At 40.8% G+C, this 25953-nt stretch overlaps 1 protein-coding gene across 3 annotated transcripts in view; it reads left to right on the top strand.

Annotated features, from left to right (window-relative positions):
* The window catches only part of LOC126188292 (juvenile hormone esterase-like), a 546097-nt gene that overhangs the window by 264794 nt on the left and 255350 nt on the right, over positions 1–25953 (top strand). For all 3 annotated transcript variants that reach the window (XM_049929880.1, XM_049929879.1, XM_049929878.1), the window contains exon 5: positions 1940–2125. In XM_049929880.1, the coding sequence (XP_049785837.1) occupies positions 1940–2125 (186 nt within the window). The remainder of the gene's footprint in view (positions 1–1939; positions 2126–25953) is intronic.

Below are 25953 nucleotides of genomic sequence, written 5' to 3'. Positions count from 1 at the left end.
GGGCAGGACATGCGACTGAAACGATCGCCGACAGAGTGCGATGCTAAGTTAAGGTGCGCCAGACACTGCACGCGGCAGAGGAAGCACAGAGACAGCACGGCATATGTGAAACACAAAATCCAATGGGGCACTGCACAATGCAGGCAGCCAAGGCAGAAGCAGGGCAGAGGCCGGCGCTGGCTGTGTTGTGTGGCGTGCAGTGTAGAGATGGGCAAAACTGTTCTTTTCAGAGATTGGATCAGAACTGTTCACTCCCTGAAATGAATTAGCTCTTTTTCATGACTCACCACTCATTTACAATATAAAATAAATGGAAGGCACATTGCCCTTTAAACTTCGTTTATTCCAGTACTATACCTGTATTTTGATCTTATTTGATCCTATTTTGAAGTAACACAGATAATGAGTAAGAATTTTGTATTGTTTATTGAAATTTCCATGATATGACAAAGTTTTTGATTATTGATTTATTTTGCACTATTGTGGTTTTTTGGGTGATCGGAAAATGTTGTAACTTGAGATTTACATTAACAATATATTTGGCTATAACGTATTAAAATTTCATTAACCTCATACAAATACATCGCAAGCCATATATTTTTAAAGTGAACGTTTCCTTTCGAAGACGCCTAAAATCGCAAAATCCGTACCAGAATAAGAAAAAAAAATATAAATTTGACTGTAAAACGAAAGTGCTGCATATAGCCTTACGCAGAATAAAACAAGGAAAATATTGGTGTATCACATTTTGCGATACGTTTATCGGTTCGCTCGTAATTAAAGCGTAAATTCGAGTGTCTATAATAAAAATCCTATAGTAAGAGGAGTCATCAGGAACCTAATCTAATCAGTTTAAACAAATAAAAATAAAATAAAAACAATTGATGTATACATAACATAATAATGTAATATACATAGCGGCATTACTACGAAGAACAATATCCAGTGGGGACGAACTCCGATGCAGAGGCGCTGAGTCGAGCAGGTCGAGCCGCGAGCTGTATTACTGCGTGAGCTGAGACCGCAGAGACCACAGTGACACCTGAGTCGCTTTGCTCGACGCTCTGGCTAGAGTCGAGACGGTGGGGCGAGCGTTGAGCGGGCGAGTTCCGAGGGAGGGGGTAGTGGTGAACTCACCCGCTCCGAGACAAATAGTTCGTTCCCTTGCGAGCGGGTTTTTGCAAGTAGTTCCTATGTTATCCGCTAGGTGGCTCTCTGTCCTGTTGCTCGCATCAACTGCCCAGAGGGCAGGACGTGCGACTGAAACGATCGCCGACAGAGTGCGATGCGAAGTTACGCTGCGCCAGACACTGCGCGACAGACGACGCCACGGCATATGTGAAACACAAAATCCAATGGGGCACTGCACAATGCAGGCAGCCAAGGTAGAAGCAGGGCAGAGGCCGGCGCTGGCTGTGTTGTGTGGCGTGCACTGTGCTGTGACCAGCAGAGGCGCTGCTGATATGCTCTCTCTCTCTCTCTCTCTATCTCTCTCTCTCTCTCTCTCTCTCTCTCTGCCGTGGGAAACGTTTGGAGCTACCGTTCTTTTTTTCTGAATCACTGATTGTTCACTCCTTTGAAAGATTGAACTCTATTAATTAGTTCAAGAGCGGATCCCCCATCTCTAGTGCAGTGTGCTCTGACCAGCAGAGGCCTCACTGATCTGTTCCGAATCTCTCTCTCTCTCTCTCTCTCTCTCTCTCTCTCTCTCTCTGCTGTGGGAAACGTTTGGAGCTACCGTTCATTTTTTCTGAATCACTGATTGTTCACTCCTTTGAAAGATTCAACTCTATGAATCAGTTCAGGAGCGGATCCCCCATCTCTAAACAGCACTGCTTCCTCCAGTACTCCTCTCCTACTTTCCACTATTCGCACGAGTTCTCCACTCGTGTTCTCTCCCGTGTGAACCGGGCAGTGCAGCAGTGTTCTCTGCCCGCAGGCTTCCTGAGCACGGGCGACGCCGCGGCGCCGGGCAACTACGCGCTCAAGGACCAGCTGCTGGCGCTGCGCTGGCTGCGCCGCCACGCGCCGGCCTTCGGCGGCGACCCGCGGGCGCTCACCGTCAGCGGGCAGAGCGCGGGCGGCGCCTCGGCGCACCTGCTGCTGCTGTCGCCCGTCTCCGCAGGTCAGCCCCGCCCCTCTCACGTTCAAGTAATACCTGAGTCGCTACGAGGCCAAGGTTACACAGGGTGTTACAAAAAGGTACGGCCAAACTTTCAGGAAACATTCCTCACACACAAATAAAGAAAAGATGTTACGTGGACATGTGTCCGGAAACGCTTAATTTCCTTGTTAGAGCTCATTTTAGTTTCGTCAGTATGTACTGTACTTCCTCGATTCACCGCCAGTTGGCCAAATTGAAGGAAGGTAATGTTGACTTCGGTGCTTGTCTTGACATGCGACTCATTGCTCTACAGTACTAGCATCAAGCACATCAGTGCGTAGCATCAACAGGTTAGTGTTCATCACGAACGTGGTTTTGCAGTCAGTGCGGAGCTGGCAGATGCCCGTCTGATGTATGGATTAGCACGGGGCAATAGCCGTGGCGCGGTACGTTTGTATCTAGACAGATTTCCAGAACGAAGGTGTCCCGACAGGAAGGCGTTCGAAGCAATTGATCGGCGTCTTAGAGAGCACGGAATATTCCAGCCTATGACTCGCGACTGGGGAAGACCTAGAACGACGAGGACACCAGTAATGGACGAGGCAATTCTTCGTGCAGTTGACGATAACCCTAATGTCAGCGTCAGAGAAGTTGCTGCTGTACAAGGTAACGTTGACCACGTCACTGTATGGAGAGTGCTACGGGAGAACCAGTTGTTTCTGTACCGTGTACAGCGTGTGCATGCACTATCAGCAGCTGATTGGCATCCACGGGTACACTTCTGCGAATGGTTCATCCAACAATGTGTCAATCCTCATTTCAGTGCAAATGTTCTCTTTCGGATGAGGCTTCATTCCAACGTGATCAAATTGTAAATTTCACAACCAACATGTGTGGCCTGACGAGAACCCGCACACAATTGTGGAATCATGTCATTAACACAGATTTTCTGTGAACGTTTGGGCAGGCATTGTTCGTGATTTCTTGATTGGGCCCCATGTTCTTCCACCTACGCTCAATGGAGCACGTTATCATGATTTCATACGGGATACTCTACCTGTGCTGCTAGAACGTGTGCCTTTACAAGTACGACAAAACATGTGGTTCGTGCACGATGGAGCTCCTGCACATTTCAGTCGAAGTGTTCGTATGCTTCTCAACAACAGATTCGGTGACCGATGGATTGGTAGAGGCGGACCAATTCCATGGCCTCCACGCTCTCCTGACCTCAACCCTCTTGACTTCCATTTATGGGGACATTTGAAAGCTCTTGTCTACGCAACCCCGGTACCAAATGTAGAGACTCTTCGTGCTCGTATTGTGGACGGCTGTGATACAATACGCCATTCTCCAGGGCTGCATCAGCGCATCGGGGATTCCATGCGACGGAGGGTGGATGCATGTATCCTCGCTAACGCAGGACATTTTGAACATTTCCTGTAACAAAGTGTTTGAAGTCACGCTCGTACGTTCTGTTGCTGTGTGTTTCCATTCCGTGATTAATGTGATTTGAAGAGAATTAATAAAATGAGCTCTAACATGGAAAGTAAGCGTTTCCGGACACATGTCCACATAACGTATTTTCTTTCTTTGTGTGTGAGGAATGTTTCCTGAAAGTTTGGCCGTACCTTTTTGTAACACCCTGTATACAGCGTGGTCCATTGATCGTGACAGGGCCAAATATCTCACGAAATAAGGGTCAAACGATAAAACTACAAAGAACGAAACTCGTCTAGCTTGAAGGGGGAAACCAGATGGCGCTATGGTTGGCCCGCTATATGGCGCTGCCATGGGTCAAACGCTATCAACTGCGTTTTTTTAAAGTAGGAACCCCTATTTTTATCACATATTCGTGTAGTACGTAAAGAAATATTAATGTTTTAGTTGGACCACATTTTTGGCTTTGTGATAGATGGCGCTGTAATAGTCACAAACACAGAACTCACAATTTTAGACGAACAGTTGGTAACAGGTAGGTTTTTTAAATTAAAATACAGAACGTAGGTACGTTCGAACATTTTATTCCGGTTGTTCCAATGTGATGCATGTACCTTTGTGAACTTATCGTTTCTGAGAACGCATGCTGTTAAAGAGTGATTACCTGTAAATATCACATTAATGCCATAAATGCTCAAAATTATGTCCTTCAACCTCATGCATTTGGCAATACGTGTAACGACATTCCTCTCAACAGCGAGTAGTTCGCCTTCCGTAATGTTCGCACATGCATTGACAATGCGCGGACGAATGTTGTCAGGCGTTGTCGGTCGACCACGATAGCAAATATCCTTCAACTTTCCTCACAGAAAGAAATCCGGGGACGTCAGATCCGGTGAACGTGCGGGCTATGGTATGGTGCTTCGACGACCTGTCAGGAAATATGCTCTTCAATTTCGCTTCAACCGCACGTGAGCCATATGCTGAACATCCATCATGTTGGAAGTACATCGCCATTCTGTCATGCAGTGAAACATCTTGTAGTAACATCGGTAGAACATTACGTAGGAAATCAGCATACATTGCACCATTTAGATTGCCATCGATAAAATGGGGGCCAATTATCCTTCCTCCCATAATGCCGCACCATACATTAACAGCCAAGGTCGCTGATGTTCCACTTGTCGCAGCCATCGTGGATTTTCCGTTGCCCAGTAGTGCATATTATGCCGGCTTACGTTACCGGTACCGCTGTTGGTGAATGACGCTTCATCGCTAAATAGAACGCATGCAAAAAGTCTGTCATCGTCCCGTAATTTCTCTTGTGCCCAGTGGCAGAACTGTACACGACGTTCAAAGTCGTCGCCATCCAATTCCTGGTGCATAGAAATATGGTACGGGTGCAATCGATGTTGATGTAGCATACTCAACACCGACGTTTTTGAGATTCCCGATTCTCGCGCAATTTGTCTGCTACTGATGTGCGGATTAGCCGCGACAGCAGCTAAAACACCTACTTGGGCATCATCATTTGTTGCACGTCGTGGTTGACGTTTCACATGTGGCTGAACACTTCCTGTTTCCTTAAATAACGAACTATCCGGCGAACGGTCTGGACACTTGGATGATGTCGTCCAGGATACCGAGCAGCATACATAGCACACGCCCGTTGGCCATTTTGATTTTGATCACAATAGCCATACATCAACACGATATCGACCTTTTTCGCAATTGGTAAACGGTCCATTTTAACACGGGTAATGTATCACGAAGCAAATACCATCCGCACTGGCGGAATGTTACGTGATACCACGTACTTACACGTTTGTGACTATTACAGCACCATCTGTCACAAAGCGAAAAAAGTGGTCCAACTAAAACATTCATATTTCTTTACGTACTACACAAATATGTAATAAAAAATGGGGGTTCCTATTTAAAAAAAAACGCAGTTGATATCCGTTTGACCTATGGAGCGCCATCTAGTGGGCCAACCATAGCGCCATCTGGTTTCCCCCTCCAAGCTAGATGAGTTTCGTTCTTTGTAGTTTTTTCGTTTGATGCTTATTTCGTGAGATATTTGGCCCTATCACAAGCAATGGACAACCCTGTACGAGGTGCATTCAAGTTCTAAGACCTCCGATTTTTTTTCTCCGGACTGGAAAGAGATAGAAACATGCGCATTGTTTTAAAATGAGGCCGCGTTCATTGTCAATAAGTCCCAGAGATGGCAGCACCGTACAGCAGATGGAATTTTACCGCCAGCGGCGAGAATGAGAACTGTTTTAAATACTTAAAATGGCGACGTTTTTCTTACTTGAACAGCGCGCATTCATTCGTTTTCTGAATTTGCGTGGTGCGAAACCAATTGAAATTCATCGACAGTTGAAGGAGACATGTGGTGATGGAGTTTTTGATGTGTTGAAAGTGCGTTCGTGGGTGGGACAGTTTAATGAAGGCAGAACATCATGTGACAACAAACCGAAACAACCTCGGGCTCACACAAGACGGTCTTACGACATGATAGAGAAAGTGGAGAGAATTGTTTTGGGAGATCGCCGAATGACTGTTGAACAGATCGCCTCCAGAGTTGGCATTTCTGTGGCTTCTGTGCACACAATCCTGCATGACGACCTGAAAATGCGAAAAGTGTCATCCAGGTGGGTGCCACGAATGCTGACGGACGACCACAAAGCTGCCCGTGTGGCATGTTGCCAAGCAATGTTGACGCGCAACGACAGCACGAATGGGACTTTCTTTTCATCGGTTGTGACAATGGATGGTACGTGGATGCCATTTTTCAATACAGAAACAAAGCGCCAGTCAGCTCAATGGAAGCACACAGATTCACCGCCACCAAAAAAATTTCGGGTAACCGCCAGTGCTGAAAAAATGATGGTGTCCATGTTCTGGGACAGCGAGGGCGTAATCCTTACCCATTGCGTTCCAAAGGGCACTACGGTAACGGGTGCATCCTACGAAAATCTTTTGAAGAGCAAATTCCTTCCTGCATTGCAACAAAAACGTCTGGGAAGGGCTGTGCGTGTGCTGTTTCACCAAGACAACGCACCCGCACATCGAGCTAACGTTACGCAACAGTTTCTTCGTGATAACAACTTTGAAGTGATTCCTCATGCTCCCTACTGACCTGACCTGGCTCCTAGTGACTTTTGGCTTTTTCCAACAATGAAAGACACTCTCCATGGCCGCACATTCACCAGCCATGCTGCTATTGCCTCAGTGATTTTTCAGTGGTCAAAACAACCTCCTAAAGAAGCCTTTGGCGTTGCCATGGAATCATGGCGTCAGCGTTGTGAAAAATGTGTACGTCTGCAGGGCGATTACGTCGAGAAGTAACGCCAGTTTCATCGATTTCGGGTGAGTAGTTAACTAGAAAAAAAATCGGAGGCCTTAGAACTTGAATGCACCTTGTACAATAATTGTACTGAATTACCTAATTTATTTTTTTATTACGTTAACATTGGCATACCATATTTAGATTAAAATTGACGTCTTATTGGCTCACATAAGATTCTGCGCGTGTTCTGACGAAGCCTATGCCAATTTTTTTTTTTTTTTTTTTTTTTGTCCATGACCAACAGGGGTAGTCAGATTCCTTGTATAAGTCATGTTTTATTATTTAAAAGTTTTTTTTAGAAGTAAAGAACCAGTTTCTCTACAAATGGCGACCGTTTAGCGTCAGGACAGTATTGTTTCAATGCTGTCTTGTGGAATTTTTGCAGTCTTCGTTTACGAGTTCTGAGTTTGACAGAGTAATTTTGTGTTTTGCTTGGGTTAACTGTATTTAATTTTTTGGACAATATGACGATCAATGAGGAAGAAAGAGTAGCTAGCTTTCAGATGTGGGAAGATCAAGAAAATGAGGAAAAAGACACGGAATTTGTTATGGAAAAAGTAGACATATGGACAGCCATTACATTAGAAGTAGATGAGAAGGGAGGAGTAGAAAGTATGTCAACATTGCTGTTAACAAATATGAAGGAAATGGAAAAGTGACTGGGTGGTAAGATAGAAGCTATTACCAAAGAAATGGGTGAGGAAATTAAAAGGCTAGATGAAAAGTTTGAACAACATTTGAAGGGATGTAAACAGAAATTGGAAGAGGGATTGGAAAAGAAAATTTTGGAATCTAAGTCAGATGTTAATAAAGATTTTGAGAAGTTTAAAGATGATGTAAAAGAGACTTTTAAACAGACAGAGTTTGAGTTAAATAAGAAGCAGGAGAAATTTGAAAACAGTGTAAAGGAAAGTGTAGAAGGCTTGGATAAAAATATTAAAGCCCAAGCTACCGAATGTATGAAAGGGAATGAGGAAACTAAAGATAATTGCAAAGGATTTTTCCGTGAGTATAGGGAAAAGACTAAGACAGAAGTGGAACATATTAAAGAGACCACTTCTAAGATGGAGAATAGAGTAGGGAGTTTAGAAAAGACGGTACAGAATAAGTAGTTTACTGTATCACCGATAGTAGTGCAGATAAAGGATGGGAGTAGTTTCAACAGTATACATTTTGATCCTAATGGAGACGTACATCCTATGTCCTTTGTGAATAGTTTTAGGGGTCAGTTTACTACAGTTTGGACAGAAAAAGATAAGCTAAGGAGGGCAAGTGCTTTTTTAAAGGGAGAAGGTTTAGATTGGGAGCTGATGCACCAGAAAAATATGAAACATTTCAGAATTTTGTGTCAGCGTTTTTGAAAGAGTACTGGTCGAAACAAAAACAAAGTGATGACATAGAAGCTTTTAAGAAGGCCCCATTATATGATAGGAGGAGTAGGAAGAATATGAGAGAATATTGTGAGAAGTGGATCAGTAAACTGAAACAATTGGACAGCCCATGGAGTGACTAAGACACTATAGAAGTATTGATAGGAAAGTTGCTTCCTAATAGAAGATGTAGATTGATACGAGATGTTAATACTATTAAAAATTTTCTGAACAGAGTGAGGGATGTAGATAGGTGGCAAGTGGGCTGTTCATTTACTGAAAACAGGCATGTAGATGGTCATCATGAGAATCAGGATAGAATAGGAAAAGTGAACCAAGTAAATGTTAGAGGTAGAGGAAGAGCCCAAGGCTGAGAAAATTTCAGAGGAAATAGCCAAAGTTATCAGACAGTAGGGGAGTCACGAAAGGGAAACGGAACCCCGCTACAGTGATGGCCCATGCTGGAGCGGGTCATAGGTTAGGGCCTATTGAATTTTCAAATCAACATGGTAATGTAAGGGATACAATTATGCGTAACAGTATTAGTAATGATTATGGTCGTAGTGTGTGTAACCATCATGGTCTGGTGATTGATGAAATTGGACATGAAGTTAATGGTGAAGGTGGTAAGGAATTATGGGACCCATGTATCGTAAAATTTTCCCAGATGTATGAGGGAGTTAAAGAATACGAAGGGCAGCCAAAGAGGGTGATAAAGGAACAGAAGATATTGCAAAATGCTAGTGATAATAGTGACATTCGGGAGGAAGACGGTTCAATCCCGTCTCCAGCCATCCTGATTTAGGTTTTCCGTGATTTCCCTAAATCGTTTCAGGCAAATGCCGGGATGGTTCCTTTGAAAGGGCACGGCCGATTTCCTTCCCCATCCTTCCCTAACCCGAGCTTCCGCTCCATCTCTAATGACCTCGTTGTCGACGGGACGTTAAACAACACTAACCTAACCTAACATAACCTGATAATAGTGAAGGGAAGAATATGAGTAATGGTTGCAGTAGGGGCAGAGAGAAAGAAAGTAGTGAAAAGGGTGCTTTCCATGAATGTGATGGCCGGCCGGGGTGGCCGAGCGGTTCTAGGCGCTACAGTCTGGAACCGCGCGACCGCTACGGTCGCAGGTTCGAATCCTGCCTCGGGCATGGATGTGTCTGGCATCCTTAGGTTAGTTAGGTTTAAGTAGTTCTAAGTTCTACAGGACTGATGACCTCAGAAGTTAAGTCCCATAGTGCTCAGAGCCAACCATGAATGTGATGATTTAAGGAAAGGAGTTAAGCTAGGAGAAGGGTCAATTTTGAGGTCAATGGAGAAGTGATGAATGCATATGCTTTGAGCCATAAAGAGAGAGTAATTAATGAAGAAGAAATGAATGTTTTTATTATTCATAGAGATGTAGGAATGGCAGCTGATGATAAGGAGGAAGTAGGTGTTTGTGCTTTGCAGAAATGTTTACAAGGGAATGCAAATTCAAAGTTGAATTGTGATGACTGGGTTCATAGTGAAATTGAGCAGGATTTGTTACATGAAGTAAGTAGTGATGAGGATGATAGGATTAAGCAACCTTTTGTGAGAACTGGAATGTATGATGGGGAAGAAAAAGCTCTTTTGGATACAGGTAGTGAAATTAGTGCTATTGCTGAAAGTTTATTTAATAACATAAAGAAGCATAATGAAGTGATGAATGTACCAGTTGCAGGTTTGAAGATAGTGGGTGCTACAGGGAAAGTAAGCAAGGTTATTAAACATCAAATAATTCTGGAATTTGAGATTGGGGATACAGGTCTAGTACATAATTCTTTTGAAATATCTGGATTAACAGTGAATGTTATATTGGGCATGGATTGGTTGACAGAGTGCAAAGCAGAGATAAATTGTTGGGAAAGTTTTGTTAATTTTGAGGGTGATGGATCAAGGATCAGTGTGAAGTTTGATGGATTGGTTATAGACAAGTACCACTTATTAGGGCATTTGAAAGTGAAGGTGATGCCTGTAGAGACTAGTTTGGGTGATGTTAAGCTGAAATTGAATTATAGAAGTAAGGAGGATACAAATGAACTTAGAGACGAACTGGATAACCAAATGTCTGAAGTTGAAGGGTTAGATGAATGCCAGAAAGAAGAACTGAAAGAAGTTTTGTGGGTAAATAGGGAAGTTTTTTCTGACAAACCGGGAAGAGTAAAGAATTTTGAATGTAAGTTGGATATCAAACTGCATGAACCGTTTTCGAAAAAACCATACTCCATACCATTCGCGCAGAGAGAAGTGGTGAATAAAGAGATTGAAAGGAAGTTGGATTGTGGTGTTATAGAGCGAGGGAAGAGTGAATATAATTCACCTTTGGTCGTTGTGGCAAGAAAGATGGTAGTGTGAGACTAGTTATTGATACCAGAATGTTAAATGAAGTGATAACGAGAGAAACTGATAGGCCAGAGAGTATGGAAGGGATGTTACAGAGGTATCACAAAGTAAACTGTCTTAGTAGTGTCGATCTGACCTCCAGATACTGGCAGGTGCCACTTACCAAGGTATATAGGAAGTGTACAGCATTTTTGGTAAACAGGAAGTGTTATCAGTGCACTGTTGTCCCATTCGGGCTGAATATTAGGGTATCTGTTTTTATACGAGCCCTTGATTAAGTTTTAGGACCAGAGTTGAGTTCAAAACTAACAATATATGTGGATGACCTATTAGCTGCCGCTGAGTCGTGGGAAGAACATTGTTGTTTATTAAATGAGTGGTTTCAAGCCTTAAGGAAAGGGGGCGTGACCCTGAGACTCGAAAAGTGTGAGTTTGTTCGCAAGGACATAAAGTTTTTGGGTAGAATTTTGTCAACTACTGGTATTAAAGTCGATCCAGACAAAATGAAAGCAATTAAAGAGTGTCCATCCCCAAGGAATAGAAAAGAGTTGAAATCATTTTTGGGTATGTGTAATTTTTACTGTAATTTTGTGTCAGGGCAAGTTTTTAACAACCCATGCTTGAATAAGTTATTGAGTCCTAAAGTGAACTATGTTTGGACAGAAGAGTGTCAGAAAGCCTTTAATGAACTTAAGGAAGCTTTGAAAGAGGAAATGATTTTACATCATCCTGATCTTAGTAAACCATTTTGTTTGGGGACTGATTAGAGTGGGTACGGTATTGGAGTGGAACTGTTTCAAAATTTTGGGGATGAGGAAAATGAAGATCATAGGACCATAGCCTTTACAAGTAGGTCATTGACCAGGTATGAGAGAAATTACACTGCAATTGAGTGTGAAGCATTGGCAATAGTTTGGGGATTTCAAAAGTTTAGAGATTACCTATCGGGAAATAAAACTATCATTTATACTGATCACAGAGCCCTTATATTTTTCAAAAAGTTACGGCTGGTACATAGATGGTTAACAAGATGGACTTTGTTCTTACAACAGTTTCCTTTTGAGATAAAGTATGTTAAAGGTACACAGAACAAAATTGCAGATGCTTTATCCAGATTACCATTGAGTGAAGGTAATGAGGTAGGGTACAATGTGGATGAGGAACATGTAAAATTATTTTGTATAAAAAGTGTTCAAAGGGAAAAGAAAATTGAAGGGATTTGTAAAAATGAGAAGGTACCTGAATCAGGATGAATGATGAAAATTCGGATGATTGGAAAGTGTGTTGGCATCAGGAACATATAGGTGAGATAATAGATTACATACATTTGAGTTTTGGACATGTAGGTGCTAAGAACTGTGTACAGAAATTAAGGGAAAGTGTGTCTTTTGACAACATGGTAAGGTGAGTGAACAACCGAATCAAAACCTATGACAAATGTCAAAGACCAAAAGTTACAAATCAAACATGTAAGCTTCCTATGCAAAATATTAAACCAAATGATGTGATGGAACTGTTATCTGTGGATCTTTATGGTGCATTGCTGAAGACTAAGGGAGGTTTTGCGTATATTTTTGTGGTCTTAGAAGTATTTTCTAAATTTATAAAACTCTATCCGTTACATAAAGCTACTGGGAAAGCCGTTTTGAGCAAATTGGAAGGTGATTATTTTGTGAAGTTTGGGAAACCTAAGGCCATATTGTCTGAGAATGCGTCACAGTTTGCATGTAAGAAGTGGAAAGAAGGTCTTCCTAATCAGGTAAATACAGTAATTTACACTTCAACATATCATCCTCAGGGGAATACCGTAGACGTTATATGGGGGAGATTGGCAGATTCTGCTGTACCTACTGTAGCAGTAACCACAGTGCTTGTGGAGATATAGTAGGAAATATCGAAGAGGTTATGAATACTGTTGTTCATGATGTAACTGGGTTTACTCCTCAGGAGATTATGAAAGGTGAAAGACAGAAAAGTTTGGTGGAGGAAAAGTTATCTTTCCCTACTAAGGAGGAATTAAGTTGGGACGAAAAGAAGAAAAGAGTAAGAGAGCTGGTAGAGAAGAAACTGTTGGAAAGGAAGAAAAGACATGATGACAAATTAAAAGGTGTTGAATTAAAAATAGGAGATTTAGTCAAAACATATGCGAAGTCTAAAGAAATAAATAGTGAGATTTCTAAATTCTTTGATGTGTACAAAGGTCCATTTGAAGTGGCTGGTATACCCCACCCGAATGCATTTTATCTGGTTTACCCAAAATCGAAGAAGAAGTTTGCTCTTAAAAATATAGTGGATTTAAAGCCTTATAGTGCAAGGAATCTGAAACCTTAATTGGGTATCTGGTTAGTAAATAATTTTGTGAGAAGCAGAATATGACCCATAACTACTGAACAGGGTAAAATGTTAATGAGATGCTAAGACCATAAACTTTATGTATATATATGTTAGCCCATGAAATTTTAAATAGTGACCATATTGTGGCAAATTAAACCAATTTATGTCAAAGGACACAGACAATATGATGTGGTAATCTGCAATTTTCCAAATTGTATTTAATGATGTGACACACAGTTAGGGAATACTCACTCCAAAAGATGAGACATTCATATAGGAAATATATGCAATTGATATTTGACAGGCAATATATACCATATTTATTTTGTATCTGTGACAATGAGGGTAAATAAAAAAATCTGACACTGTGGTTAAAACGTGAAAAGAGAGAGAGAGAGAGAGAGAGAGAGAGAGAGAGAGAGAGGAAACTTTAAAAACAATAATACAATGACAAGACTTTGTGTGGGGAAAATACGAACGCTTATGTGTATATATTCAGGTTCATAGTTGTAGCTATAGACATTTTCTTGGACTGAACACGTAATGTTTGTTCTTCTTTTAATTATGGTCAAATTTCCTTAGGGTAATGAATTAGTCATTTGTTTCAGTGTGAGATACGTTTTGCTTAATAATTAATCTTCATTATGTAAATTTTTTTGCTGTTAGATAAGTTCATCTTTTTTAATATTGATTGACAATTCATAATGCAAATTGACAAAGTGCCAAAGTTAAACATAAACAAATCACTTGTAGCATATGGCTTATATGTGTAAGGACATTTTATCATAAGATGTACTGTGGAACATTTCATGATAAAATGGGGGGCACATGTAAAGACATTGCCTTCCCCGAAAGTCGATAATATTTTTTTTTTCTTTTGTGCATTACCTTGTCATAGTATGTATGTATCATTTATTTCAACTATTCTTTATTTAATCTTTCTTCATTCATTTTGCTACTGTTTTATATTTTATATTGTACGAATATGAATGTTCTGGTATTATATGCTTTGTAAATCTTTGGTTAGGCTAGGAGAAGTACTGTGTCAGAGAGAGAGCGAACGACTGTCGATAGAGAGCGTGCGAGTTGTTGTGGTATCGTTGCCCGTTCGCGGGTGGAGAACCGTTGGAAAGTTCGGTGTGAAAGACGGTGATACGCGGAGGAACAATTTATTAGAGCGCGGCCGCTTTGTTAATAGGAGATCGTGTATTATTAAGTGAACAGTAAAACCTGAAAAGTAAATCGAGTGTTTGCGGTGACGATTTTACGTACTGTGTGAACTTGTGACAATTAGCCGTGAATCAGACACCACTGTCCTGTGGAGACACTAACTGTTAGAATTGCGTGAAAGTGGAACAAACCAAAATGTTAAGTAAAAGAACAGTGCTGTGATTTGATCAAGAAACATTTATTATATCATCCAAACTGTCTTAAAGACGACGACGTAAACTGAACTGATGTTTAACGGACTGTTGTAGTGATAAACACATGTGACTGTTTTCCTGTGGCAACACGGTGAAAGAACTGTGCGAAGTATTGGCGTTAACCGGCTATATATCTTAAATACTAAAGACACTGCAGGATTCCGACCTACTCGCACCGCGTGATTAATAAACTTTTAATAATAAAACGTCGCGCGCGTAACGACAACGCACACACTGGAACTATTATTATCGCGCCAGTGCTGCCAGCAAATTCGACTACAACAGAGACGTGGTCCACAGCCGTAACTGGAGTATTAATGAAACAGGGGGATCCATCATTATCTTCACGCCACGAACCAGGATTAACTTCACACATCGTCCGCGCGGACCACCGCTGACGTCACCGCACTGCCTGCAGCAACAGTTAAGACATTAAAAGAAAATTATTACGCTCTCTCTCATTTTAAAATTACAGACAATTACAGTTAAATTATCTATTTTAAAAATACTGTCACAATATCAAGGTTCAGTTTTGTTTAGTTCCAATAAATATTCTTTCCATTATTTCGTCTTGTTGACAGTGTTGCAAACCCGCCAAATTAAAGTTCAATTAATAATTTTCTTTCAAAATCCTTCTCAGACATTTTGCTGCTCATCATGATTTTATTTTAATATTTGTGTGTAACTTCTTTTGGAGGGAGTATATATTTTATTTTTTGTGCAGTAAAATTAGCTACCATAAAATTACGTATATTACCAGCTGATGCTGTCCGCCATTACTGCTTGAAAACAGACCAATAGTATTTTTGCACCTATTTTCTCATTTGCTGTCAGCTTCAAAACAAAATTACATATTTTGTAGGCATCCAGCAGATGCGCAATGTTTATGTAGACCCCTACAATCATTTTTTTTACTTTTGCTGGTTTACTGGAATTATATTGACTTTAATTGTTCATTTGACCCCCGCTAAAGTGATTTATCGGATCTATATAATAATTGTACTGAATTACCTAATTTAGTTTTTTATTATGTAAACCCTACCCCCATGAACCATGGACCTTGCCGTTGGTGGGGAGGCTTGCGTGCCTCAGCGATACAGATGACTGTACCGTAGGTGCAGCCACAACGGAGGGGTATCTGTTGAGAGGCCAGACAAACGTGTGGTTCCTGAAGAGGGGCAGCAGCCTTTACAGTAGTTGCAGGGGCAACAGTCTGAATGATTGACTGATCTGGCCTTGCAACACTAACCAAAACAGCCTTGCTGTGCTGGTATTGCGAACGGCTGAAAGCAAGGGGAAACTACAGCCGTATTTTTTCCCGAGGGCATGCAGCTTTACTGTATGGTTAAATGATGATGGCGTCCTCTTGGGTAAAATATTCCGGAGGTAAAATAGTCCCAAATTCGGATCTCCGGGCGGGGACTACTCAAGAGAACGTCGTCATCAGGAGAAAGAAAAATGGCGTTCTACGGATCGGAGCGTGGAATGTCAGATCCCTTAATCGGGCAGGTAGGTTAGAAAATTTAAAAAGGGAAATGGATAGGTTGAAGTTAGATATAGTGGGAATTAGTGAAGTTCGGTGGCAGGAGGAACAAGACTTTTGGTCAGGTGAATACAGGGTTATAAATACAAAATAAAAATAGGGGTAATGAAGGAGTAGGTTTAATAATGAATAAAAAAATAGGAGTGCGGGTAAGCTACTACCAACAGCATAGTGAACGCATTATTGTGGCCAAGATAGACACGAAGCCCATGCCTACTACAGTAACACAAGTTTATATGCCAACTAGCTCTACAGATGATGAAGAAATTGATGAAATGTATGATGAGATAAAAGAAATTATTCAGGTAGTGAAGGGAGACGAAAATTTAACAGTCATGGGTGACTGGAATTCGAGAGTAGGAAAAGGGAGAGAAGGAAACATAGTGGGTGAATATGGATTGGGGGAGAGAAATGAAAGAGGAAGCCGTCTGGTAGAGTTTTGCACAGAGCGTAACTTAATCATAGCTAACACTTGGTTCAAGAATCATAAAAGAAGGTTGTATACCTGGAGGAATCCAGGAGATACTAGAAGGTATCAGATAGATTATATAATGATAACACAGAGATTTAGGAACCAGGTTTTAAATTGTGAGACATTTCCAGGGGCACATGTGGACTCTGACCACAATCTATTGGTTATGACCTGTAGATTAAAACTGAAGAAACTGCAAAAAGGTGGGAATTTAAGGAGATGGGACCTGGATAAACTGACTAAACCAGAGGTTGTACAGAGTTTCAGGGAGAGCATAAGGGAACAATTGACAGGAATGGGGGAAAGAAATACAATAGAAGAAGAATGGGTAGCTCTGAGGGATGAAGTAGTGAAGGCAGCAGAGGATCAAGTAGGTAAAAAGACGAGGGCTAGTAGAAATCCTTGGGTAACAGAAGAAATATTGAATTTAATTGATGAAAGGAGAAAATATAAAAACGTAGTAAATGAAGCAGGCAAACGGGAATACAAACGTCTCAAAAATGAGATCGACGGGAAGTGCAAAATGGCTAAGCAGGGATGGCTACAGGACAAATGTAAGGATGCAGAGGCTTATCTCACTAGGGGTAAGATAGATACTGCCTACAGGAAAATTAGAGAGACCTTTGGAGAAAAGAGAGCCACTTGTATGAATATCAAGAGCTCAGATGGAAACCCAGTTCTAAGCAAAGAAGGGAAAGCAGAAAGGTGGAAGGAGTATATAGAGGGTCTATACTATGGTGATGTATTTGAGGACAATATTATGGAAATGGATGAGGATGTAGATGAAGATGAAATGGAAGATACGATACTGCGTGAAGAGTTTGACAGAGCACTGAAAGACCTGAGTCGAAACAAGGCCCCGGAAGTAGACAACATTCCATTGGAACTACTGACGGCCTTGGGAGAGCCAGTCCTGGCAAAACTCTACCACCTGGTGAGCAAGATGTATGAGACAGGCGAAATACCCTCAGACTTCGAGAAGAATACAATAATTCCAATCCCAAAGAAAGCAGATGTTGACAGATGTGAAAATTACCGATTTATCAGTTTAATAAGTCACAGCTGCAAAATACTAACGCGTATTCTTTACAGACGAATAAGAAAACTGGTAGAAGCCGACCTCGGGGAACATCAGTTTGGATTCCGTAGTAATATTGGAACACGTGAGGCAATACTGACCCTACGACTTACCTTAGAAAATAGATTAAAGAAAGGCAAACCTACATTTCTAGCATTTGTAGACTTAGAGAAAGCTTTTGACAATGTTGACTGGAATACTCTCTTTCAAATTCTAAAGGTGGCAGGGGTAAAATACAGGGAGCGAAAGTCTATTTACAATTTGTACAGAAACCAGATGGCAGTTATAAGAGTCGAGGGGCATGAAAGAGAAGCAGCGGTTGGGAAGGGAGTGAGACAGGTTTGTAGCCTCTCCCCGATGTTATTCAATCTGTATATTGAGCAAGCAGTAAAGGAAACAAAAGAAAAGTTCGGAGTAGGTATTAAAGTTCATGGAGAAGAAATAAAAACGTTGAGGTTCGCCGATGACATTGTAATTCTGTCAGAGACAGCAAAGGACTTGGAAGAGCAGTTGAACGGAATGGACAGTGTCTTGAAAGGAGGTTATAAGATGAACATCAACAAAAGCAAAACGAGGATAATGGAATGTAGTCGAATTAAGTCTGGTGATGCTGAGGGAATTAGATTAGGAAATGAGACACTTACCAAAGTAGTAAAGGAGTTTTGCTATTTGGGGAGCAAAATAACTGATGATGGTCGAAGTAGAGAGGATATAAAATGTAGACTGGCAATGGCAAGGAAAGCGTTTCTGAAGAAGAGAAATTTGTTAACATCGAGTATAGATTTAAGTGTCAAGAAGTCGTTTCTGAAAGTATTTGTATGGAGTGTAGCCATGTATGGAAGTGAAACATGGACGATAAATAGTTTGGACAAGAAGAGAATAGAAGCTTTCGAAATGTGGTGCTACAGAAGAATGCTGAAGATTAGATGGATAGATCACATAACTAATGAGGAGGTATTGAATAGAATTGGGGAGGAGTTTGTGGCACAACTTGACAAGAAGAAGGGACCGGTTGGTAGGACATGTACTGAGGCATCAAGGGATCTCAAATTTAGTATTGGAGGGCAGCGTGGAGGGTAAAAATCGTAGAGGGAGACCAAGAGATGAATTCACTAAGCAGATTCAGAAGGCTGTAGGTTGCAGTAAGTACTGGGAGATGAGGAAGCTTGCACAGGATAGAGCAGGATGGAGAGCTGCATCAAACCAGTCTCAGGACTGAAGACAACAACAACAACAACAATTATGTAAACATTGGCATACCATATTTAGATTAAAATTGATGTCTTATTGGCCCACATAAGTTGCCAAACTTTTTTTTCGTCCGGGACTAACAGGGGTAGTCAGACTCCTTGTATAGGTCATGTTTTATTATTTAAAAGGGTTCTTTTTCAGAAGTAGAGAACCAGTTTCTTCACACACCACATTTTAAATGATGCGATTCTCTTCTTTTCCGGTTTTCTCGTATTCAGTGATTCACTACTACACAATGCTGTGCTCCGAAAGTACATCCCCAGAATTTTTTTCCCTCAAATTAAGGCCTATGTTTGATGCTAGCATTCTTATTTTAGCAACGAATGCCCTTTTTGTATGTGCTAGTCTGTCTGCTTTTTATATCCTCCTTGCTCCTTCCATCATTGGTTATTTTGGCGCCTAGGTAGTGGAACTCCTTAAAACTTAATCCACTTTGTGATCACCAATCCTGAAGTTAAGTTCCTCGCTGTTCTCATTTCTGATACTTCTCACTACTTTCGTCTTTCTTCGAATTATTCCCAATTCATATCCTGTACTAAATTACACTTCATTCTACTCAGCAGATCCTCTACTACTTCTTCACTTTCACTGACGATAGCAATGTTATCACCAAAACTTATTATTGATATCCTGTCATCTTGAATTTTAATTCTACTCTTGAAACTATGTTTTATTTCCCTCGTTGCTTCTTCGACATACAGACTGAACAGTGGGGCGAAACACTACATCCCTGTCTTACAGCCTTCTTAATCCGAGCACTTCGCTCCTGGTCTTCCACTCTTTATTATTCCTCTTGTCTCTTGTATATATGTATATTATCCGTCTTTCCCTTTACCCCTATTTTTCTTAGACTCTCGGACACCTTGCCCCTTTTTACACTGCCGAACGCTGCTTCCATGTCGACAATCCTATGAAAGATCGTATGACACATCAGACGACATATGTAACTGAATGTAGGGTGGGGAGGACGCAAAAAACAGACGTAACTTCAGACATGTCCCTGGGAACAGTATTGGGACCTTTGCTATTTTAACTGACCTCTATTATTATATGACTTGATCTCACAACAAGAAGAATATTGATTTTTATTATAGGTTGCAGTAATATTTCAAAATGAGCGGCTATAAATTTGCCGCAATTGACAGGAATGGTTATCTAAGTTAAATAATATCTCTGAGTTTAGCGTTGAATTATTAGCAAGGAATTATTGTAATGTACTCCTTTTTATTCATATTTGGATCAAATTATTTTCTTTCTTAAGAAAATTATTGATTTCTGCTTAAGCCAAAGTTACTGAGTAGCTTCGGCTTGTGTGGTTGATTTCAAATATATATCTACCGAAAAATTATCTACACTGCTTAATCCAATGAAGTATCGGACTTCGAAATCTAGTAAACTAAGCGCTAGTTCCGTTGGACGGCAGATAGAAATAATGTGTGTCAAGAATTAAAATGAGTTAATGGTGTTACACAAAACCTTACTAGCTTCCACTAGGGCAATTACATTGGCCACATTTAATCTTATGTATCGGAAGAGTAAAGGATAGGAAATGATGTAAAGAAGGTTTGAAAGAATCTTTTCATTGTTATTATTTCAATTAGAATTATTTCATTAGAACAAAGGTAGCAATCGCAGTCGTAACCGTAAAGACACACAGCAGTCAAAGAGAAGGAGAGAATAACGAAATGAATGGGTCACTGTCGTGAATAAGTATAGATACTGAAACACGAAACAAACCAGGAGCGCTAGCTCCTTACTGTATGCTTATTCTTACACAAACATGACACTTTACATAAATTATAACACTGTAGGATGCAGTTGTTTCCATTATAAATACATAGAATTACTTTGAAAAATGAGAATCGTTCTTAAAGTACTAAGCGGTTCGTAAAGAGGACCACACTGTTCGTTTTGTATGTCATCGACCTGTCAGACAATATTAATAGTAACCTCAAGGTTTTTTTCCATGAAATGTGGTTATCTGTAATATAATAGTCTACCACTTGAAAAAATCTGGTCAGATCTTGGTACAATTTCTGCCAACTAGCATTAAATGTGCAGAAATGTAAAATTGCACACTTCGCAAAACGTGTAAAAGTAGTATACTATAAGTGCAGCATTGTCATGTCGTAACCGCAATCGAGTCCTAATCAAAGAGCTGGGTCGTCAATAATGTACAACACACGGACAGCGCTTTCTTAAGGACACAAACATACAAAAAGAATAACTGAACTTTTGGATGAAGTGTGCTGCTGTTTACACAAACATCGAATAATCCATAAGGTGCAAGCATTTCGAACGTAATAAATTTCTCGAACCTCCAAGAAATGATGAATACTAAAAAACTGCTGGTGATCACAAATGAAATGGTGACCCGCAGCACACCAGCCAACAACACTAATTGCTACACCATACTGAACACGACACATCTCGCGGCATTTTTCGACCTCCTGGAGGACCTGCTGTTTCAGGATTTCTTAATGCAATAGGCTACAGCACTCTGAATCTTCAGGATGGTCCTCAGTATGGCAGCACTGGCGAATCCTTCCGTTCTGGAAGCATGTCATAGTCTTCCTATCATGAGCTCCCGTCGAAGCATTCCCATCGTGGAGTAGTTCCTCAGTTTCCTTGAACGAGAAACCCCACTTTCAATCTGCTCCTGGGGACTGTAATAAGAACTTCATATGGAGAAAATGGACGACGTCTCTGCACTTCTGTCTACTTGATAGAGGGTCATAACACTCAACTTTGTATGTGGCGTCTGACAAGTGTAGAAGGGCAAGATATGACACAAAGTGACGCTTTAGCGGCTTTTTTGATAGTCTTACTTTCCACAAAGGCGAAAAACTTTGTACCTGTTCTCCTCGGCTGTATCTCACTGGCAGTTACTTTGCATTATAATGCCCCCTTTCCTTTTCTTGAGAGTCCAGAGTCCGTGTGTGAGCCAACTGACTTTCAACTTCAGTCCTGGTGACGAAGGGTTCCACATAGTCATCGTGAGTATTTTCCAGTTGAAACGGGAACAGTGTATCCATTTTTTAAGGATGCTGCCGCTATTTGACTGTCATAATTTTCATTTTAATGTTATACGATCCATATTTCGGCCTTAGGCCATTTTCAAGTAAACATTTTATTTATATATCAAAAAACACCAGGCTGGTTGACATATAATTAAGTTTTGTGCTCCAAAATGGCCTAAGATCGAAATCTGGATCGTACAACTGTAAAATAAAAATTATTACAGTCAAATGGCGGCAGCAACATTCAGAAATTTACCTTGATTGTGGCTTCAGCCGAAAATTCTCAAGTGTATCCAATGACGTTTTGGCTTCACGTCTACGGAGCGGAATTAATGGTGTGAAGTATTTAGTGTCTTGCTTCGCTCAGTTATACAAGAATGTGACCACAACCAGTATTGTATCCTAATCTCTATGTTACACATCAGTGTACATTGAGATTACTCCTGGCAATGTTTTAATAAAGAATTCTGTGAGGCCATTTGTCTGTTGGTCATAGGCAGTGCACGATGCCGCAACTTAAAAATACCTCTGATGCTTGTTCCGACTGCAAAACTTTCCCACAATTAGAGTTTATCACTTGGAGTACTCTGTGGGTCAAAATGATGTCTTCTACAATGAATCTTGTGATTTCCGTGGCTTCAGTAATTGGCACAGCATTGCTGTCAGTGAAGATGGTGACATAGTGGCAACCTCCCAAGACGGTGGTTCCAATTCGGTGAAAAAGCGTTGCTACAGGCTGAATTAGTAGCAGAAGCCCTGTACATAATTTAGGCACGTGGGTTCGTGGAGACATTATACTAGTGTGTCATTCTGTCTCGACTCTTCACGAATCGCAAGTGAGCAGATGTTGAAGCACCATGGAAGTACTGCAGGACAGTTGACCCTAGATGAGCTGGGATGAAGATCAATCATTTCTCCCTCACCGCATCGTAGTTCCTCTTATACAGTGCACCCTTTATTTATTAAAATTCTCTTTTGTTAGTTACTGATTCTTCAAGGCTTCTAAGTTTTCAACACTGATGGATCCTCCCTCTGTTCAGCAGCAATGTCATTTAAGCGAAAGCTATCACCCTTTCAGCAGTTTTCTCAGCACCTATCCCATAATTGCTGGTTTCAGTGTGAAGTTCTGGTTCAGCATTATCGCCATACGATGCTAGGACTCCAGATCATGTTAGTGCCCCCTTAAAGACAACTAAAGATGTTTCGTATTCCCAGCTCTAGAAAAATTCGGCGTCTTCCTACGGTAGCTTTTGTAAAAAATATACTTCCAGAATGTTATCAAATATCGATATATCGACGTATTTTCCAATACATACCGATAAGTATATGCGATATATCTCCCCGATATTCCGGGATATCAATATTGAATGGTAAAATCGAATCAAATATTTTTATCTTATATTATATTTTTTCGCAATTTCGGGTAAATATTTTAAATTGTTCTTTGTAAATTGTGGCAGAACATAATTTTCTTACACTGTGTGAAGGAGTCTTACTACTTTTTGAGCTTTCATCACGTTCAGTCAAAAAATGGCTCTGAGCACTATAGGACTTAACCAGTCCCCTAGAACTTAGAACTTATTAAACCTAACTAACCTAAGGACTTCACACACATCCATGCCCGAGGCAGGATTCGAACCTGCGACAGGAGCGGTCGCGCGGTTCCAGACTGAAGCGCCTAGAACCGCTCAGCCACACCGGCCGGCTCACGTTCAGTCTTTCTCTTTGATTGTGTGAAGCAAGTACAGGTGGCACAAAGAAGTCTCATTGCTCTGGAAAGGGGGGGGGGGGGTTTCTTCACGTCGCCATTCTTCAAAACCAGTTACTGAAAATGATGAACAAAAATCTAAATGCCAAGACTGCGAGGGTGGACAGGTATGGGGGTAAATGCTGACGTAATCGGCGCTCGGCGCTGCCAACAGGAACTGCAACGTTTAACTTCACATTGCAATTTTGTCATTGCAACTGTAAGGTCGCTGGCGTTAGCAGAAATGAATAAAATAGGAAGTCAACATGAGATGTTCGAGACAAATCCGATATGTAACGAAACCGACCCATCGGACACCGATTATTCGGCCACTTATATGCATTGACCATTGTTAGCAAAGTGGTTACCGCCAAGAGTGAACGTGCACCGTTTTCCTTTCAATTCTTGCTCTATGGGGGACAAGAAAGCTGCTAGTTTGTCGATGCACAGAATATCTACTAACAACAAATCATTACTTCAATATACAGCTCTACAACCGGCAGTATATGTTTTTAAAGGCCGTTACGTCGATATATTATCCATCGATAAATCGATACCTTTCTTCCATAAATCAAGAGCCGTTAATGATATTTTTCAAATATCGATACAATGGATTCATGAGAGTTTCAAAAATATCAACAGTCCTACTATACTTTGGTGCAAAAGTCCTCTAAGAATCTTTGATAGTACAAGCATATTTCGAGAAAATTTCTCAGATCACGAATGTACTGAAGAGTCGTATAATCTGTACTGTTCTTATTTTTTCTGTATCGGCACAGACTCCATCACTAATAACTAGACACCCTAAGATTTTTAATTCCTAGGCGACGAGTGTGCACTTTTTCAAATCAGGCAGACTCCTGCCTGTCTGCATGTTGAGAAATACTTTGCTCCATTCAAGCTGTCTAGGTATCATCAATGAGCGGCAATGGGTAGCCAATTATTTTCGTGATTTTTTTCACTCATTGACAGTCGACAAAGAAACACTACGTGGCGTCCTTCTTCTTCATGAGGAGCACAGGAGACGACCAAGAACTCTATGAAGGTTCAGTGATGTCTTCTTGCATCTTCTCCTCCACTTCCTTCTGAGTTATGTCTCGTTCAGCCAGCGACACTCTATAAGAGCGCTGTCTAATTGGTGGATGATCTCCAGTGTTGATACAGTGTTTTACTGTGGGTTGTTTGGTCTGTCTTTTCTCGAGTATGGATGTGACAGCATCTTAAAGTTGGCGCAGAATGGCTAATACTCGCCAACCTTGTTCCTCCATCACATCAGATCTCATTGGTAGTTCGACAGAAACGTCTTCAATTGCATTGTTTGTAGAGGTAGCGGAGCACGATTCTTCTTTGATGGCACTAAGCTGCCTTTCCTGAACTGGTTAGGTTGTTCTTACACATAAATCTTGAGGCATTAGATATGGCTGCTCGTGACAGTTAGTGATACAAAGTTTTCATTTATTTATTTATTTTATTTATTTACGAGTCTAGTTCCGTAGGACCAAATTGAGGAGCAAATCTCCAAGGTCATGGAACGTGTCAGTACATGAGATTACAACATAAAAGTAATATCAGATAAAATAAAATGTTTATGAACCCAAATAAGTCAAGTCATAAGTTTAAGTAAACGGAATCAACAATGTAACACAAGAATCAGCTTAATTTTTCAAGGAACTCCTCAACAGAATAGAAGGAGTGACCCATGAGGAAACTCTTTAGTTTCGATTTGAAACCGTATGGATTACTGGTAAGACTTTTGAATTCTTGTGTAGATTATTGAAAGTGGATGCAGCCAGCAATATACTGCACATCTTCCTGCACAAGAGTTGAGGAAGTGCAATCCAAATACTGATTGGATAACTGCCGGGTATTAACTGAGTGAAAGCTGCTACTTCTTGGAAATAACCTGAAGTTGTTAACAAGAAACGACAGTAAATGATATTTGTATTGAGAGGCAAATGTCAAAATACCCAGATTAGTGAACAGGGGTCGACAAGAGGTTCGCGAACCTAACACCATTTATGTCCCGAGGGGTACTGCCCGTTTCTGAGCCAAAAATGTCCTTTTAGAATGGGAAGACTGACCCCAAAATATAATTCCGTACTGCATAAGCAAATGAAAATAAGCAAAGTAGACTAATTTTCGTGTCGAACGATCACTTACTTTAGATACCGTTCGCATAGTGAAAATGGCAGCATTAAATTTCTAAACAAGATCCTGAGTGTGGGCTTTCCATGATAGTTTACTGTCAATCTGAACACCTGGAAATTTGAACTCTTGAGTTCCACTAATCATATGCCCATTCTATGAAATTAAAACGTTGGGTTTTGTTGAATTGTTTGTTAGAAACTGTAAAAACTGAGTCTTACTGACTACGTTCAGTGCTTATGATCGTCGCTGACTCGATTATCTTTGTAATCGCCAAGAAGTTCACAGCTTAACTGAACA

This window comes from Schistocerca cancellata, chromosome 5 (genome assembly GCF_023864275.1).
Source record: "Schistocerca cancellata isolate TAMUIC-IGC-003103 chromosome 5, iqSchCanc2.1, whole genome shotgun sequence".
Taxonomy (NCBI): domain Eukaryota; kingdom Metazoa; phylum Arthropoda; class Insecta; order Orthoptera; family Acrididae; genus Schistocerca; species Schistocerca cancellata.
Note: the sequence above shows the minus strand (reverse complement) of the source record. Positions and strands in the feature narration are given on the sequence as shown.